The sequence below is a fragment of the Scyliorhinus canicula genome, chromosome 12, assembly GCF_902713615.1.
Source record: "Scyliorhinus canicula chromosome 12, sScyCan1.1, whole genome shotgun sequence".
NCBI lineage: Eukaryota > Metazoa > Chordata > Chondrichthyes > Carcharhiniformes > Scyliorhinidae > Scyliorhinus > Scyliorhinus canicula.
In genome coordinates, this window is record NC_052157.1 from 165,121,913 (window position 1) to 165,139,788 (window position 17,876).

Genomic DNA, 17,876 nt, shown 5'->3' on the forward strand with positions numbered 1-17,876 from the left:
ATGGACCGAATGGTTGACCGGTACCGACTGCAGGCCACCTTCCCGTACCTCGACAATGTCCCCATCTGCGGCCATGACCAGCAGGACCATGACGCCAACCTTTCTAAATTTCTCCACACCGCATCTCTCCTTAATCTCACGTACAACAAGGAGAAGTGCGTGTTCCGCACAGACCGCTTAGCCATCCTCGGCTACGTAGTCCAAAACGGACTCCTGGGGCCCGATCCCGACCGCATGCGCCCCCTCATGGAGCTTCCACTGCCCCAAGGCCCTCAATCGCTGCCTTGGGTTCTTTTCTTATTACGCCCAGTGGGTCCCACCATACGCGGACAAGGGCCGCCCACTTATCCAGTCCACACATTTTCCCCTCTCGGCCGAGGCACAACAGGCCTTCGCCCGCATTCGATCTGACATAGCCAAGGCTGGGATGCACGCAGTAGACGAGACACTGCCTTTCCAAGTAGAAAGCGACGCTTCAGATGTCGCACTTGCCGCCACGCTGAATCAGGCCGGCAGACCCGTGGCATTCTTTCCACACACTCTCCACGCCTCCGAAATTCGTCATTCGTCTGTTGAAAAGGAGGCCCTGGCAATCGTTGAAGCGGTGCGTCACTGGAGGCATTACCTGGCCGGCAGGAGATTCACTCTCCTCACTGACCAACGGTCGGTAGCCTTCATGTTCAACAACACGCAGCGGGGCAAGATCAAGAAAGACAAAATCTTGCGGTGGAGAATCGAGCTCTCCACCTTTAACTACGAGATCTTGTATCGCCCCGGCAAGCTCAACGAGCCCCCAGACGCCCTCTCCCGAGGTACATGTGCCAGCGCACAAGTGAACCAGCTCCGTGCCTTGCACGAGAGTCTTTGCCATCTGGGGGTCACTCGCTTGTACCATCTAATCAAAGCCCGCAATCTGCCCTACTCCGTCGAGGAAGTACGGACAGTCACCAGAGACTGCCAGGTCTGTACTGAGTGCAAGCCCCATTTCTACTGGCCAGATCGCGCGTGCTTGGTGAAAGCGTCCCGCCCCTTTGAACGCCTCAGCGTGGACTTCAAAGGGCCCCTCCCCTCCACCGACATCCTTAGTGTGGTCGATGAATTTTCTAGGTTCCCCTTCGCCATCCCATGCCCGGATATGACGTCTGCCACCATCATCAAGGCCCTGGATTCCATTTTCGCCCTGTTCGGTTTCCCTGACTACATCCACAGTGACAGGGGATCCTCGTTCATGAGTGATGAGCTGCGTCATTTCCTACTCAGCAGGGGTATCGCCTCCAGCAGGACAACCAGCTACAACCCCCGGGGAAACGGACAGATAGAGAGGGAGACTGGGAAGGTATGGAGGGCCGTCCAGCTGGCCCTACGGTCCAGGAACCTCCCAGCTGCTCGCTGACAGCAGGTCCTCCCTGACGCTCTCCATTCCATTCGGTCACTACTGTGCACCGCAACTAACAGTACACCCCATGAACGTGTTTTTGCCTTCCCTAGGAAGTCTACATCCGGGGTGTCGCTCCCGACGTGGCTCATGACTCCGGGCCCAGTCCTTCTCCGTAGGCATGTCCGGCACCATAAGGTGGAACCCCTGGTGGACAAAGTACGCCTTCTCCACGCCAACCCTCAGTATGCCTACGTGGAGTTCCCCGACGGCCGCCACAACACAGTCTCGCTCCTGGACCTGGTTCCCTCAGGTGCCCTTGATCCCATGCTCCGCACCCCTTTCTCCTCCCGCAGCCACCCTCTTTTTCCCGGCGCCCCCCTATTCGTCCCAACCTGGTCCACTCCATCGTCCCCCTGCCCACAATGGAGGACACGGAAGATTTCGGCTCACTCTCGGAGTCATCCCGCCAGCAGCCAGCACCCAACACCGCCAGCACCCTGCACCGATGTCGCCACCACAGCTACGCCGGATCACAGCGGAACATTCGTACCGCGGTTCAGCTCAATCGTGTAACCTGCTGACGGATGGACTCTTGGTTTTTCTTTGTTTGGACCCCTGTGTAAATATTTCATACCTTTGTACATAGTTATACGTCACCCCGCCGGCCTCATTTTTTACAGGGGGTGGAATGTGGTGATAACCACTGTAGATATGTAGGACATACTGCAGTAGGGGGATGTATGGCTGTACCTGTAATACAGGTTCCTCCGGTAAGCCCCTGCCGGCTAGCTCCGCCCACAGGGAGCTTGTGTATAAATATGCGTGTGAGTCACAGACTTAGTCTTCAGTTGCAGCCGGAGGAATAGCATCACACAGCAATAAAGCCTCGATTGAACTTGTCTCTCGTCTTTGACTGTAATTGTTAGCGCCACAGAGGAACAGTGGGGTTTTGAAGAGAGGTGGATGACATGAGGATAGGAGAGAGGTTTGGGATGAGTAAGGGAGGAGAGAGGATTGAAGGGTGAAAATATAAGAGGGGGAGGGGAGGAGATGGGAAGATGAAGAGGTTAAATGGTATGGGGAGAGTTTGATAAGAGGGTGAATAGGTTGAGTCAATCTCTGAAAGAAAACTTGTGCGTTAGGTCTAATAGTCTTTTGCTCAATGTATTTTATGATATAGGCAGCCAAAATTAAACAACGGTGTTGTCCAATCAGACAGGTAGGGAGGAGTTTTACATTAAGGGTTAGCAAAAAGTTTGAGACCTTTTATCTGTAGAGGGACAGGTAGTATTGAGGAAGCAAGGGGGCTGCAAAAGGATTTGGACAAGCTAGGAGAGTGGGCAATGAAGTGGCAAATTAAATACAATGTGGAAAAGTGTGAGGTTATGCACTTTGGAAGGAGGAATTTAGGCATAGACTATTTTCTAAATGGGGAAATACTTGGGAAATCAGAAGCCTAAAGGGACTTGGGAGTCCCTGCTCCCGATTCTCTTAAGGTTAACGTGCAGGTCCAGTTGGCAGTTAAGAAGGCAAATGCAATGTTCGCATTCATGTCAAGAGGGCTAGAATGCAAGACCAGGGATGTACTTCTGAGGCTGTACAAGGCTCTGGTCAGACCCCATTTGGAGTATTGTGAGCAGTTTTGGGCCCCATATCTAAGGAAGGATGTGCTGGCCTTGGAAAGGGTCCAGAGAAGGTTCACAAGAATGATCCCTGGAATGAAGAATTTGTCATATGAGGAACGGTTGAGGACTCTGGGTCTGTACTCATTGGAGTTTAGAAGGATGAGGGGGGATCTTATTGAAACTTATAGGATACTGCAAGGTCTGGATAGAGTGGATGAGGAGAGGATGTTTCCACTTGTAGGAAAAACTAGAACCAGAGGACACCATCTCAGACTAAAGGGACGATCCTTTAAAACAGAGATGAGGAGAAATTTCTTCAGCCAGAGGATGGTGAATCTGTGGAACTCTTTGCCGCAGAAGGCTGTGAGGGCCAAATCACTGAGTGTCTTTAAGACAGAGATAGATAGGTTCTTGATTAATAAGGGGATCAGGGGTTATGAGGAGAAGGCAGGAGAATGTGGATGAGAAAATATCAGCCATAATTGAACGGCGGAGCAGACTTGATGGTCCGAGTGGCCTAATTCTGCTCCTATGTCTTATGTTCTTTATCTTCTGGATGTTGTTAGTTGTATGTCTTAGCAGAAAGTGAGGATTGGGTGAAGTCCATGTTTACATGGCTTGAGCAGGGAATGGGCTTGAAGTAGGATAAAGGTGAGGACTGGCTGATGAAAGAGAAGCAGATGTTTTTGCCATCTGAGCTTTCCTTTCCATGGGATTTTCCTCTACTCTGTATCTGCCCCAACTAGACCTTGTGTGGTGAATGTACTCATCTAATGCATGAGCTGTCAGTATGATACTGTAACCTATGACCTGGAAGTGGTGATACGGACTACTTCCAGGTACTGTACTGTAACCACGGTGGGCTCCGCCTCTGGCTCCACCCTCACCGGGGCCATATATAGACCTGTGAGTGGCACTCATCTGTACAACCAACTCTGGCTTGGCAAGGTCATGATTAATAAAGCCTAATGTTCACTCACTCTCTGTCTCTCGGTGAATTGACGGTACATCAATTTATTAATCATCGACAGCACCCTGGAAGCCGCTCTAAAGCCAGATAAGCTTGAACTCGACACGCCGTGTCAGAAGCCAAGGAGATATTCGAACATTGGCTTCAATGCTTCGAAGCCATCCTCGAGTCCTCCAGAACGCCTCCCATGGAAAGCCTCAAGCTGCGACTCCACCACGCTTGGGTGAGCCATTGAATCTCAGTAATGATCGAGAAAGCGGCCACGTACGAAGCGGCGGTCGCAACCCTCAAGGCACATTTCGTGAAGCCCGTAAATGAGGTGTTCGCCCGACACCTCCTCACTACTCGCCATCAACGTGCCGGAGCATCGCTGGACGAGTACCTGGAAACCCTGACTCTACTCGTGAGGAACTGCAGCTATCGAGATGTGACGGCGGAGGAACACATGAACTTACAGATCCAGGACACCTACGTGGCTGGGGTCCGCTCGAATTACATCAGGTTATGCCTGTGGGACACGGTAAAGCTAGCTACCTCGTTAGAGGTGGCCTACCAGAGCCTCATTGCGTTCCCCGCGGGCCCGGCGAATCCATCGTGGGCATCATCGTCGCGGCACAGTCGGACCCGACTACGTCACAGGCCTGCGCTGCGCGCCTGCCAGCCCAGCCCGGGGAACTGCAGTGCTACTTCTATGGCCAGGGTTAACACCCCCGGCAGAGTTGCCCAGCCCGCACAGCGACAAGCAGCGCCTGTGGGGGAAAAAGGGATACTTCTCTAGAGTCTGTCTGGACCGACCTAAGGCCCAGAAATCGGAAACGGACCAGGCTCGACCCATGAACCATGCGGACCCGACTACGTTGCAGGCCCGCAGGCCCTACAATGTGGCTGCGTGCCTGCCCGGAACGACCCCTTCAGACACATCATTAGCCTCGTGCGACTCGTGGTGGTCGCCATCTTGGCCGCCGGCTCCAACACCGACTGACACGTGCGACCGATGGGGGCGGCCATCTTAGTCACCATCGTCGCCCCAGCCCGACACGTGCGACTCATCGGGGCCGCCATCCACTGACCACATAGACTACCCACAGCTGAGCGCAGTCACCCTCGACCAGTCGCAGCCAAAACAGCTGAAAAACTCAGTGATGGTCGTCCAGCTCAACGGGCACGAGACCCCTTGCCTTTTCGACTCTGGAAGCAAGGAGAGCTTTGTCCACCCCGAAATGGAAAGGCGCTGCTCCCTTCACAGCTACCCAGCCTTCCAAACAATCTCCCTTGCCTCCGGTTCCCATTCGGTTCAGATCCGGGGGTCCTGTATCGCCAATCCCAAGATGCAGGGCGCAGTGTACTCTCATTTTAAGCTCTATGTCTTCCCCCACCTCTGCGCCCTCCTACTGCTCGGATTGGACTTCCAATGTAGTCATCAAAGCCTGACCTACAGTTCGGCGGAACCTTGCTCTCCCCCCTCACGGTATGCAGCCTCGCGACCTTCAAGGTCCCCCCACTTCGCTCTTTGCGAACCCCACATACAACAAAGAAAAGTGCGTCTTCCGCACCACCCGACTGCCCATCCTCGGCTAATGAGGCTCTGGTAGGCCACCTCTAACGAGGTAGCTAGCTTTACGTCATGGAGAATGGAGCCCTAGGGCCTGACCCTGACCGTATGTGCCCCCTCACAGAACTCACCCCTCTCCACAGCATCAAGTATTGTCCTGGGAAGCTCAACGAGCCCCCGGATGCCCTGTCCCGCGGCACATGCGCCAGCGCGCAAGATGACCGACTTCGAGCTATCCACGATGACCTCTGCCATCCGGGGGTTACCCAGCTTCCCCACTTCATTAAGACCCACAATCTACCCTTCTCCACCGAGGAGGTGACGGCCATGACCAGGGACTGCCAAGTCTGCGCGGAGTGCAAACCGCACTTCTACCGGCCAGACAAGGCCCAACTGGTAAAGGCTCCCGGCCCTTTGAGCGCTTAAGCATTGACTTCAAAGGACCCCTCTCCACCAACTGTAATATATACTTTCTCACCGTCATCGATGAGTACTTCTGCTTCCCCTTCGCTGTCCCCTGCCCCGACATGACCTCAGCCACTGTAATAAAGGCACAGCACAGCATCTTCACACTGTTCGGTTTTCCTGCCTACGTCCACAGCGACAGCAGCACATCGTTCATGAGCGGTGAGCTGCATCAGTACCTGCTCAGCAAAGGCATCGCCTCGAGCAAGATTGCGAGCTATAACCCGCTGGGAAACGGGCAGGTGGAGAGGGAGAATGTGACGGTAAGGCCCTCCGGTCTAGAAGTCTCCCGACGCCCTGCTGGCAGAAGATCCACCCCGGCGCCCTTCACTCCATTAGACCACTCCTCTGCACGGCCACAAACGAGATCCCTCACGACCATTTGTTTGTCTTCCCCAGGAAGTCCATCTCCGGGGTCTTGCTTCCATCTTGGCTGACAACTCCGGGAACTTTTCTTCTCCAGAGGCACATGAGGAGCCATAAGACCGACCCCCTGGTCGAGAGGGTGCAGCTGCTGCACGCCAACCCCCAATACCCCTACGTTGCGCACCAGGACGGCGGCAAGATACAGTCTCCCTACGAGACCTGGTGCCAGCTGATTCCCCTGCCAACACACCCCCCCTCCGCTGCCCACCGCCACCTCCAGTGCCCCGTACGCCCCCTGGGTCTCCTGTATTGTCCCGCACTGGCACTGCCGCCACCCACCAGCCCCCTGCCTACCCCCACCCCCCAACCGTCTCCGACACACTGGACTGAGGCCCAAGCTCCAGACCCAATGGCCCTGGAGTTACCACCTGTAACAACCATGCCCGTCGCACCACCAGAGCTGAGGAGGTCTAAAAGAAAGTCCGGTCTCCAGATAGACTGAATATGTAATGACCCCACGTCACCCCCGCTAGACTTGATTTTTTAACAGGGGGTGAATGTGTGAATATTCACCTCATGCATGAGCTGTTTGTATGATACTGTAAGCTATGACCTGGAAGTGGTGATACGGACTACTTCAAGGTACTGTACTGTCACCCCGGTGGGTTCTGTCTCTGGCTCCGCCCTCACCAGGCGCATATATAGACCTGTAGGTGGCACTCATCTGTACAACCGACTCTGGCTCGGCAAGTTCATGATTAATAAAGCCTAATGTTCACTCACTCTCTCAGTCTCTCGGTGAATTGACGGTACATCACCTTGACAGTCGGAGTTATTGCAGGAAATCCCGATCTGACCGACTGCATTGCACAAAGTTGCTCAGATGTTAACACAGAGAGTGAGGAGTTTCTATGACTGGTCACCCAGCAGGATTATCTCACCACCTCTTCCACTCACATTACAAAAGAATATGAAAGGCCATATAGTGCAAACTTGCTTCCATGGGGTTGGCAATGTATCAAAGCAGCACCAGAAAAATTCAACAGGAGATTAGATGTATTTATTTCACAGGTTAGATTATTCAAACCTTACAAGAGGCTAAATGCAGAAATGATAATACAATTTAAAGAGGAATTGGATAAAGATTTGTAAAGGAGGACTATAAAAGGATAGGACTAGGACAGCTAAGTGGCATTAGAGTGGTGTGTTTGATAGCAAGGTGGTTATATTACTGGCTAGTAATTCAGGTAATTATTCTAAATCCTACCATTGCAGGCTGAGAAATTGAATTCAATTTTTAAAAGTCTGCAAATATAAAAACTGGCATCTCAAAGTTTTGACGATGCAGAAGGCCCCCGACCGGCACGCGCGACTGGCGCCGATTCCAGTTGCCGGAGAATCGCGTCCCGGCGGTGTGGCGGGAATTTCCGGCGTGACCCCCGATTCTCTGACCCAGCGTGGGCTCGGAGAATCCCGGCTCACATCTTTCTTTCTAATTCCTCTTAAATGTGCAGGTTAGCTGGGGTTATAGGGATATATTAGAATAGTGGGCCTAGGTAGGGTGGTCTTTCAGAGGTATAGTGCAGACTTTATGGGCCGAATAGCCTCCATCTACACTTCAGGAAATCTATTTGTCTGAAGTATTTGCTTCAAATATTCCTTGTGGTAGAAGTTCCACATTTGAACCAGTCTCTGGGTTAAGAAGTTTCTCCTGAATTCCCTATTGGATTTATTTAAAAAAAGATCTTTTTATTGGCATTTTCAAATTAATAAATAGCTATGTACATTGTTGGCCGTGTTTATTCACTGTGCAACACAGAAAGGTTTGTTTTTTCCTTCCCTTAATTCCCCAATTTACATTCTGCCGCCCTCTGGCTCAGCATGTCCCCCCCCCACCCGCCCTTGTGTCCCCCCCGGTCTGTTTTGGGGGCTGTTCCCCCCCTCCTCCCCTTCACCCCCTTCTTTTCTTCCCCAATCAACTTTGGCTGTGTTTCCCCTGTGATTGGGGGGGGGGGGTTGCCCCCTCCCTCCCTCCCTCCCTCCCTCCCTCCCTCCCTCCCTCCCTCCCCTCCCTCCCTTCCATCCTGTGTGATTGGGGGGGGGGCGGTTGCACATTGTCCCTTTTATGTCCCTCCAGCCTTTTCTCCTCCCCCCCCCCCTCCCACCTCCCCCCTGGGTTGCGCGTTCCTATGGTTCCCCCTGTCTTTATTTTTCTTTTTCCTATCCCTTTTCTTTCTAACTTTCCCATTTCTGCATCTTATTCATTGTTGCTGGCCTCAAACAGGTTCTAGAACAGTCGACAAATTGCCCCCGTGCGTTTAGGAAGCCTTCCTCCGCCCCCTCGGATGACATACTTAATAATCTCCAGGTAGAGAATTCCGTAAGGTTTACCAGCCAGTCTGCAGCTGTGGGTGGTGCTGCTGATCGCCAGCCGAGCAGGATTCTCCAGCGTGCGATTAGGGAAGCAAAGCCAGGGCGTCGGCCCCCTTCCCCATGTGTAGCTCTGGCTGCTCTGATACCCCAAAGATTGCCGCTCTCGGGCACGGCTCCACCCTCACCTCATAAAGAAGGATGTCCAGAACCCAGCTAGTTTAGGACATACCCAGAACATGTGGGTGTGGTTGGCCAGACCCCTCTGGCACCGTTCACATTTATCCTCCACCTCCAGGAAGAACCTGCTCATTCGGGTTCTGGTTAGGTGTGCTGTGTGCACCACTTTGAACTGCATGAGGCTTGCACAGGAGGCGGTTGTCTTGGCCCTGCTCAGTGCCTCGCCTCCAGAGTCCTCCCACCCACTTCTGCCCCAGTTCATCCTCCATTTCCGTCTGGCTTGTCCAGTGGTATTTCACGTTCTGTACAGTAGCTGTCCATACATTTTCCACAGAGTCCTTCTTCTTTATTGTTTGTGTTTATCAGGCCCTCCAGTAGTGTTGTCCCCGGGGTACCCCCACTGCTTCTTTGCAGAGGAAGTGCTTTATTGCAGGTTCCCTTCATTCCCTGTCCTGTCGGCAGTTCCCATTCCTCTGTCAGTTCACCCAGTGTAGCTAGGCTGTGCCCTACGTAGAAGTCCCTTACTGTCAGTGTGCCCCTGTCACGTCTCCATTTCCTGAAGGGGTGTCTAGTATGGCCAGGGGGAATTTGTGATTGCCGCAGATGGGAGCCATGGGGGACATCCTAGTCAGCCTGAGCTGCTGCCTTAGTTGGGCCCATGTTTCAGGGTGGCCACTACCATTGGCCATGATGTGTATTTTGCTGAGGGGGGATGGGAGTACTACTGTAGCAAGGCCCCGAGGGTCGTCCCCTTGCAGGAGGCCTCCTCCATCCGCACCCTATTCTGAGTTGGGTTCGTCTTACCCATCCCCTCACTCTTTCTGCCGTTGCTCCTCAGTGGTAGTACTGCAGGTTTGGTAATGCCAAGTCACCTTTTGTCCTTTGCAGTGTTGGTTTGGGAACTCGCGGGTTCTTACCCCCCAACACAAACGGCATAATTAAGCTGTCTACATTTTGGAAAAAGGCCTCAGGGATGAAGATCGGGATGGATCTAAACAGGAAGAGGAACCTTGGCACCACGTTCACCTTGATCGTCTGCACCCGCCCCACCAGGGAGAGTGGGAGTGCACCCCACCTCTGTTATTCCTTTTTAACTTCCTCCACCAGGCTGGTCAGGTTCCATTTTTGGATCTGTGTCCAGTCTCTGGCTATTTGGATCCCCAGGTATCGAATCTGTTCTGGGCTGTTTGAACGGAGCCCCTTCAGCCTCTGTCCCTCTCCCTTTTGTGTTTATTGGCAATGTCTTGCTTTTGCCCAGGGTGAGTTTGTAACCCGAGAAGATTCCAAACTCTTTCATGAGCTGCATGATTGCCCTCGGTCCTTCCTGCTGCTTTGAGACATAGAGGAGCAGGTCATCTGCATAGAGTGAGACTCTATGCTCTCTGTCTCCTCTCTGGATGCCCTTCCAGCTTTTTGCATCCCGTAGGGCTATCGCCAGGTGTTCGATCGCTGGCGCAAACAAGAGTGCGGACAGTGCGCATTCCTGCCTTGTGCCTCTTTGTAGCTGGAAGTATTCCGAGCTGGTGGTGTTAGTTGGACACTTGCTTTGGGAGCGTTGTGCAGGAGCCTCACCTGGAAAGTGAATGCTGCTCCTAGCCCAAATCGTTCCAGTACCCCGAGGAGGTATTTCCATTCGACTGTCGAAGGCCTTTTCTGCGTCCAGGGAGATGATCACCTCTGGTGTTCTGTCCCTGAGGGGCGGGGGGTCATTATTACATTCAGCAGCCGCCTGATGTTCGCAGTAAGTTGCCTACCCTTGACAAAGTCCGTTTGGTCCTCTGCGACCACCTCTGGTACACAGTCCTCCAGCCTTTTGGCCAGGACCTTTGCAAGTATTTTCGCATTCCACAACCAGCAGTGAAATGGGTCTGTACGATTCCATCAGGTCTTTATCCTTTTTGGGTATCAATGAGATTGTGACCTGCGCTAGCGTGGGGGGGGGGGGGGGGGGGGGGTGCGTCCCTTAGGTGTGGGGCCAGGTTGGTGCAAATGTTTTATAGAAGTTTGCCAGGAACCCGTCGGCTCCCGCTGCATTCCCTACCTGAGTAATGGAGTTGATGCTCTCCATGATTTCTCCCAGATCTATTGGTGTTTGCAGCTCCTCCTCCTCCCCCCCCCCCCCCCCCCCCCCCCCCCCCGGTCTGTCTTCCCCCACAACTGGTAGTTCCAGTCCATTGAGGATCTGTTTCATCCCCGCGTACCAGTCCTCGGTAGAAGGTGTCGAATGCTTGATTGACTTCTTTTTGTTCTGCTACCAGTTCTGCCTCTGCTATCCTTTACCTGCAAATTTCCCTGGTGGCTGCATGTTTTCTCAGCTGGTCAGCCAATGGGGGCAGCACGGTAGCATTGTGGATAGCACAATCGCTTCACAGCTCCAGGGTCCAGGTTCGATTCCGGCTTTGGGTCACTGTCTGTGCGGAGTCTGCACATCCTCCCCGTGTCTGCGTGGGTTTCCTCCGGGTGTGCACCGGTTTCCTCCCACACAGTCCAAAGATGTGCAGGTTAGGTGGATTGGCCATGATAAATTGCCCTTAGTGTCCAAAATTGCCCTTAGTGTTGGGTGGGGTTACTGGGTTATGGGGATAGGGTGGAGGTGTTAACCTTGGGTAGGGTGCTCTTTCCAGGAGCCGGTGCAGACTCGATGGGCCGAATGGCTTCCTTCTGCACTGTAAATTCTATGTAATAGGCGGCCAGCCTTGCCCCAGTGTTCATAGAAAATCCCCCATGTCTGGCGGAGTTGGTGCACTGCTTTCTTAGTGGATATCAGGTTAAAGTCCATTTGCAGCATTTTCCTCTCCGCCAACAGCTCTACGGTCGGGGCCTCAGAGTACTTTCTGTCGACTTCCAGAGTCAACCAGCTGCTGCCTGGCCGCCCTCTCTTCCCTATCTCTCTTGCCTTGTAGGCTATGATCTCTCTTCTAATCACGGCCTTCAGTGCCTCCAGAAACATGGAGGGTGAGACCTCCTCATTTTGATTGTTACTAATGTACTCGGGCCTGCAATGTTTTCTGGCAGAAGGCCTTGTGGGCCAGGAGATCCGTGTCCAGCCTCCATGTGGGGCGCTGGGACCGGCCCGTCTCCAACCTCACATCTGTGTAATGTGGAGCGTGATCAGAGATAACGATCACAGAATATGTCCGCTCCTATGGTTCCTGGAAGCACCGATTTCCCACTGCAAAGAGAAGTCGATACAGGTGTATACCTTGTGCACCTGCAAAAGAATGAGAACTCCTTTTCTCCCGGTTGTAGGAACCTCTATGGGTCCACTGCCCCCATCAGTTCCAAGAATGTTCCCAGTTCCCTAGCTATGCCTGTCTTCCTCTCCGTTCAGGGGTTTGATCGATCGGTCAGTGGGTCCTGTATGCAGTTAAAGTGCGCCCCCCCCCCCCCCCCCCCCCCCCCCCCCCCCCCCCCCCCCCCCCCCCCCCCCCCAATAATCAGTCAATGCCGTGGATTTCCGCCCATGGTCTTCGTTATGAATTCTGTGGCGTCCCAGTTGGGAGCGTACACATTACCAGTACGACCGGTGCCCCTTCCAAGACACCGCTGACCATGACGTGACGTACCCCTGGGTCTGTAACCATCCTAGTCTCCATAACTTCATCCTCTTGCTAATCAGTATGGCTACTCCCCTAGCCCTTGTCCTGTAGCCTGAATGGTACGTCTGTCCCACCCAGCTCTTTCTTACCAGCAGTCAGTCCTTCTCCCTCAGGAGACTACGTCGGCCTTCCGGCTTCTTAGGTGGGCAAAGACTCTGGTTCTTTACACCTGGCCGTTAAGTCCCGTTAAGGGACTTCCAGCTAACAATCCTGGTTGGGGGTTTCGGACCCCCCGGTCCTGTGGGATCACCAGACTTACCTGGCGGACGTGCCCCTGCACTCTGGGGTTTCCCTTTGTTAGGGGGCTGTCCAAAATGGCCACGGTAGCTGCTCTCACCATGAGGCCGGGCCCCTGCATTCCAAGGTTTACCTCGATGGGCTGAAGGGCCTCTTCTGCAATGTATTATTCTGTGTGTTCATGCCATCTTAAATATCTAGTTCTTTTAATAATATGGGGCGTGATTTACCCGAATGGGAACAGAGTCCCATAATGAGCGTGTTTAGCTGGGTGTTTCCTGGTGCTTGAATCATCGAGAACCATCACGCTATTGAACTCCGATTCGGGTAGATACAGGAGGTCAGCGGGGATCGCCCCAATGAGGCCGCACTTAGCCCGTTTTCTTCACTGAGCAGCCAAGCTCGCCGGAGTTACTCAATGCAGAAGGAGATTGCGCACCATTTTTAAATGCCGTCCCGATCTCTCGACTCCCCGGCATGACCCCTGAACCCCCCCCAACTCCAACTGGCCTATAAGGGGGTCCTCAGGCTAACTGTCTCACTCTAATATTTTCCGAAAGGTGATTTGCCCACAATGGGCGGGATTCGCATTGCAACATCTCAAAAGATCGTGTTATCTCTCGTGAGGCATGGCAAGCTAGGTTGATCCCGGAAGGGGGATAACGTGGCCAGTAGATTGCGCCCATGGTAACCAGAGCTGATCATAGTGCTCCAAGTCTGGTCTAACCAAGGATCTATGACAGTTTAACACAATTCTTTGCTTTTCAATTGTGTCCCTGAAGAAATTAACCCCAATTTTTCTTTTACATTTTAAGGCCTTATGAGCCTACAGTGTTGCTCTAAATCATTTGCACATTCGTACTCAAAGATCTCTTTGTACTTGTACACCTATTTACTGAGATCAAAATATATTACATCTACTGCATTACCCCTATCTAACCTTTCTAGTACTTCTTCAAAGAATTCAATACCTGTAAGTTTGACGATCATTTTGGAATCCATGCTTTTCATTATATTTTCAGCTTCTATATTTATGAAATTACATCTTCAAGTAACAATTGATGCGCAGGTGTCGAAGAGTGCCCTTGTGTTAATGTATTCTCTTATACACATAACTAGGCAGAAATTTGCAGTAAACTTCTCGGTTGAGAAATTAAATTTTATTTGGTATCTATTGATTATAAAAAGGGTAAATCTTCTTGTGTTACAAAATCAAATGTTCTCAATACAGCCCCTGCCTGCAGAAGGCCTCACTTGAGATGATTATTTTTAGTAACTTACAAAACGACTTAAATTCGAAATATAACAGCAGTTCTTTGCTCAAAGCAAACAGCTGCACAGATTAAAAGTTGAAAGTGGAAATATGGAACAAAGATAGTAGACAGCTAGGCAAAATAGTATAGGTAATTCTGGAATGGAAAATGGTCGCCTGAACTACTATTTTTAAGGAATTTGTTATCAATCTAAGTCAATCTATTCCTACCCCTGTAACATGCTGATTGGTTTGGGTGAGTTTTCAATACATTTGATTTGATGATTGGGTTGTCAATCTTCAATGTGCAAATTAACTCGTTGAACTTTAAAGTTAATACAAATGTTGCATGTGGAATTCTTTAGTGTGTGTTGGAATGCAAACTCTGCTGTTATCATTGGACTGGTATGTGCTGAAATCTTCAATTCTTTTCTTTTGAACAATGGAGAGTTCATATGAACTATCATGTCGATTTGACCCTCAGTAGAAATGTTGCATTTGCTTCCAGCTCGACTGCAAAATGTTTCAAATGCTGTGCTTTATTTCTGCAAGCTATGTGCTTTTGCAAACTGATGTGATGCTGGTTCATTTTTGCAGTGTCATGATGGAATCCATTTTAAAATGATTTTTGAAGTGGGCTTTTACATTTATAATTAAATAGCTAATTAATGATCCTTTTACTTATCAGAAATAGCAGGTTTCCTTCAGCAGGTTAGGTGGATTGGCAACGCTATATTGTCCCTTAGTGTCCAACGGTTAGTTGGGGTTACGGAGATTGGTCCGAGCTTTGGGCCGAGGCAGGGTGTCCCTGAAGAAATGAACCCCAACATTTATTTTTACATTTTAAGGCCTTATTAACCTACAGTGTTGCTATAAATCATTTGCACATTTGTACTCAAAGGTCTCTTTATACTTGTACACCTATTTACTGAGATCAAATATATTACATCTACTGCATTACCCCCTATCTAACCTTTCTAGTACTTCTTCAAAGAATTCAATACTTGTAAGTTTGACGATCATTTTGGAATCCATGCTTTTCATTTTATATTTTCAGTTTCCAGATTTATGAAATTACATCTTTGAGTAACATTGATGCGGTTAAAAAACGACTTGAAGGTCGGTGCAGACTCGATGGATCAATGGCCGCCTTCTACACTATTCTGTTCCATAAACATTAGCTTTCCTACAATCAGCATCAAGCAAATCAGTCCATATACTTCTGAACTTTTATATATTTTTATATATCAGAATTAGATAGCTTTGCGGCAGTCCTCTGATACAATTCCCTTTTCTAGTTTTTTTTAAAAATATAAATGTAAAAGTGCCTCATCTATCTCTTTCCTAACTTATTTTAATATATACAGTAAAGTGATTATTAGGCTGTCAGATTATTGTAAAAATCCAACTACCTGATTAATGTTCCTTTGGAAAGGAAACCTTCACTCTTTCAGATCTCTACTTGATTTCTAACCGCCACTAATGAAGTTGAATCTTAATTCCCCTTGCAAGCCAAGAAAACCACTAAGTTGTATAAAAATGTTATCCTGTTATAACAATGTTCTGGGTGAACCTCATCACATGGACTATAGTAGCTCAGGTTCCTCCATCGCCTTCTCGTGGTAATTAGGGTTGGACAACAAATGTCGGCTTCCCTATGCTTACTACATCTCCACAATGAAAAAAAAGCTCCAGTTAAGAGGCAGCAGTGACATTTCTATGATTCTATGAATTAATTCTTAATAAATTACATACTTATACATTGTTTTTTTCATAGGACTGCGATATGGAGGGAAGTGAATGTTTGTATTTTGAGTGCACACTCACTGGAGCAAAACAGGATATCAATCTAACAGCAAAGCTGCCATTGAGCAATTTAAAACAGGTAAAATTTGATTTAATTTCTGATGTAAAACACAAGACTTTATCTTTGCAAATACCTAGGGCAGAATTTTCTGAGAAAATGGCAAAATGTCAGATTCTGACTAAACACCGGTGGATTTCGCCCAGGAACACAGCCAGGCTTTCTGTCCAGATCGTCCGACATTTGTCAGAAATAAATCGGTGGGCATTTTTTCGCGCAGTCACTCTCACATGGCAGGGTCTCATAAAGCTGGCAAGTCCGTCTGTAGAGATTGGGGCGCCACCTTTAAAGGATACCCCAATCAACGAGAACACTGAATTGACTCCCACCCCCTCACTGCCATGGAGGACACCCCCCATAAGCAATTGGCCACCCCCACCAGACCACTGATGTATTAGTAGGTAATCTCCCCCCTTTCCACCCTGCCTGCACGTTCCCTGGTGCGCACCCTTCTTCCCTCCCCCCTCCCTACCAGACAAAATGAGAAGCCCCTTTCCCCAATGGAGAAGGCTGTTATCCTTCTCAGTGCCCCCTCTCAGTGCCCCTGGCACTGTCCCCTGTGGAATCTGCCAGGGTGCCAAGGGGAATGGTTAAGACTTGGCCCTGAACCCTGGGGCCTCCAGGGGCCCCCTGGCGTCACAACTGGTTCACAATTTTTAAAACCAGTAGTGACGTTATGTCGCTGAGGGGACATCAAGGGGTTGGAAGGTATGGCATTAAACCGCTGAATTAGATTTGAATATAAATAAATTAATGGATCATGTCACTGCCAGGGAGGTCTCAAACCGAGATCACGCTGGTGCAAGTCCCATTATGGCCATCTTGCGAGATTAGCGGCCATAACAAGATTTGCATGTGTGTCAACGGGCCACAAAAATTGCGACCTTAATCTGTATTTCATCTTGTTTTCATTATGTACTTTAGCGTTCAGTACTGAGTGTGGGGTGTGATGAATGTAGAAATTTATATATATTGGCCTGGATCCTCGCCTCGCAACGTCGACAATGCTGATCGAGCGGACGGAGAATCTGCCAGACACCCCAAGAAACCCCCTAGATGAGGAGACTTCACCCCCCCCCCCCAGAGACCCCCTGAGTAGGAGGAGCCCCACAGAAACCCCCTGAATAGTGGGACCTGCCCCTGAGACCCCCTGAATAGGGACCCTTCCACAGAGACCCCCTAACTAAAGGATCCACCACACGGAGACCCCTTATATAGGGAGGCTTCCTTTAGAGACCCCCTAAATAGAGCCCCCCCCCGAAGAGTAGGAAACCCACAGAAACCCCCGAATAGGGGGACCCGCCACCAACAGATTCCCTCTGAATAGGGGGATTCCCTGAGACTCCCTAACTAAAGGGACAGCCCCAGACAGCCCTTACCTGCACATAGACCCCTTAGATAGTGTGAGCCCCCCCCAGTTACCCCCTGAATAGGAGACTTCCGAGACTGCCTGAATAGGGCGACAAGCCTGAAAGACTCCACTGAGACCCCTGAATATGGGAACTCCCCCAAAGCCCCCTAAATAAAGACCCCCCCAGAGATCTCCTAACTAAAGGGGGGGTTTAAAATAATTCAGCAGGGGCATGGGAACCTGGATTGTAGTTTTGGGGTACGGGAGATTGAGAGTATAGAGGTCAGGAGCACAGATTTGACTTCGCAGGAGGGTGCCAGTGTTCAGGTAGGTGGTTTGAAGTGTGTCTACTTCAATGCCAGGAGTATACGAAATAAGGTAGGGGAACTGGCAGCATGGGTTGGTACCTGGGACTTCGATGTTGTGGCCATTTCAGAGACATGGATAGAGCAGGGACAGGAATGGTTGTTGCAGGTTCCGGGGTTTAGGTGTTTTAGTAAGGTCAGAGAAGGGGGCAAAAGAGGGGGAGGTGCGGCACTGCTAGTCAAGGACAGTATTACGGTGGCAGAAAGGATGCAAGATGGGGACTCTTCTTCCGAGGTAGTATGGGCTGAGGTTAGAAACAGGAAAGGAGAGGTCACCCTGCTGGGAGTTTTCTATAGGCCAC

The 17,876-nt window shown here is 50.6% G+C and overlaps 1 protein-coding gene across 1 annotated transcript in view; it reads left to right on the forward strand.

Moving 5' to 3' along the window:
- LOC119974367 (integrin alpha-E-like) overlaps positions 1-17,876 on the forward strand; it is a 406,093-nt gene that overhangs the window by 360,489 nt on the left and 27,728 nt on the right. Inside the window, 1 exon segment of the mRNA XM_038813139.1 lies at positions 15,772-15,879. Within this exon segment, the coding sequence (XP_038669067.1) occupies positions 15,772-15,879 (108 nt within the window).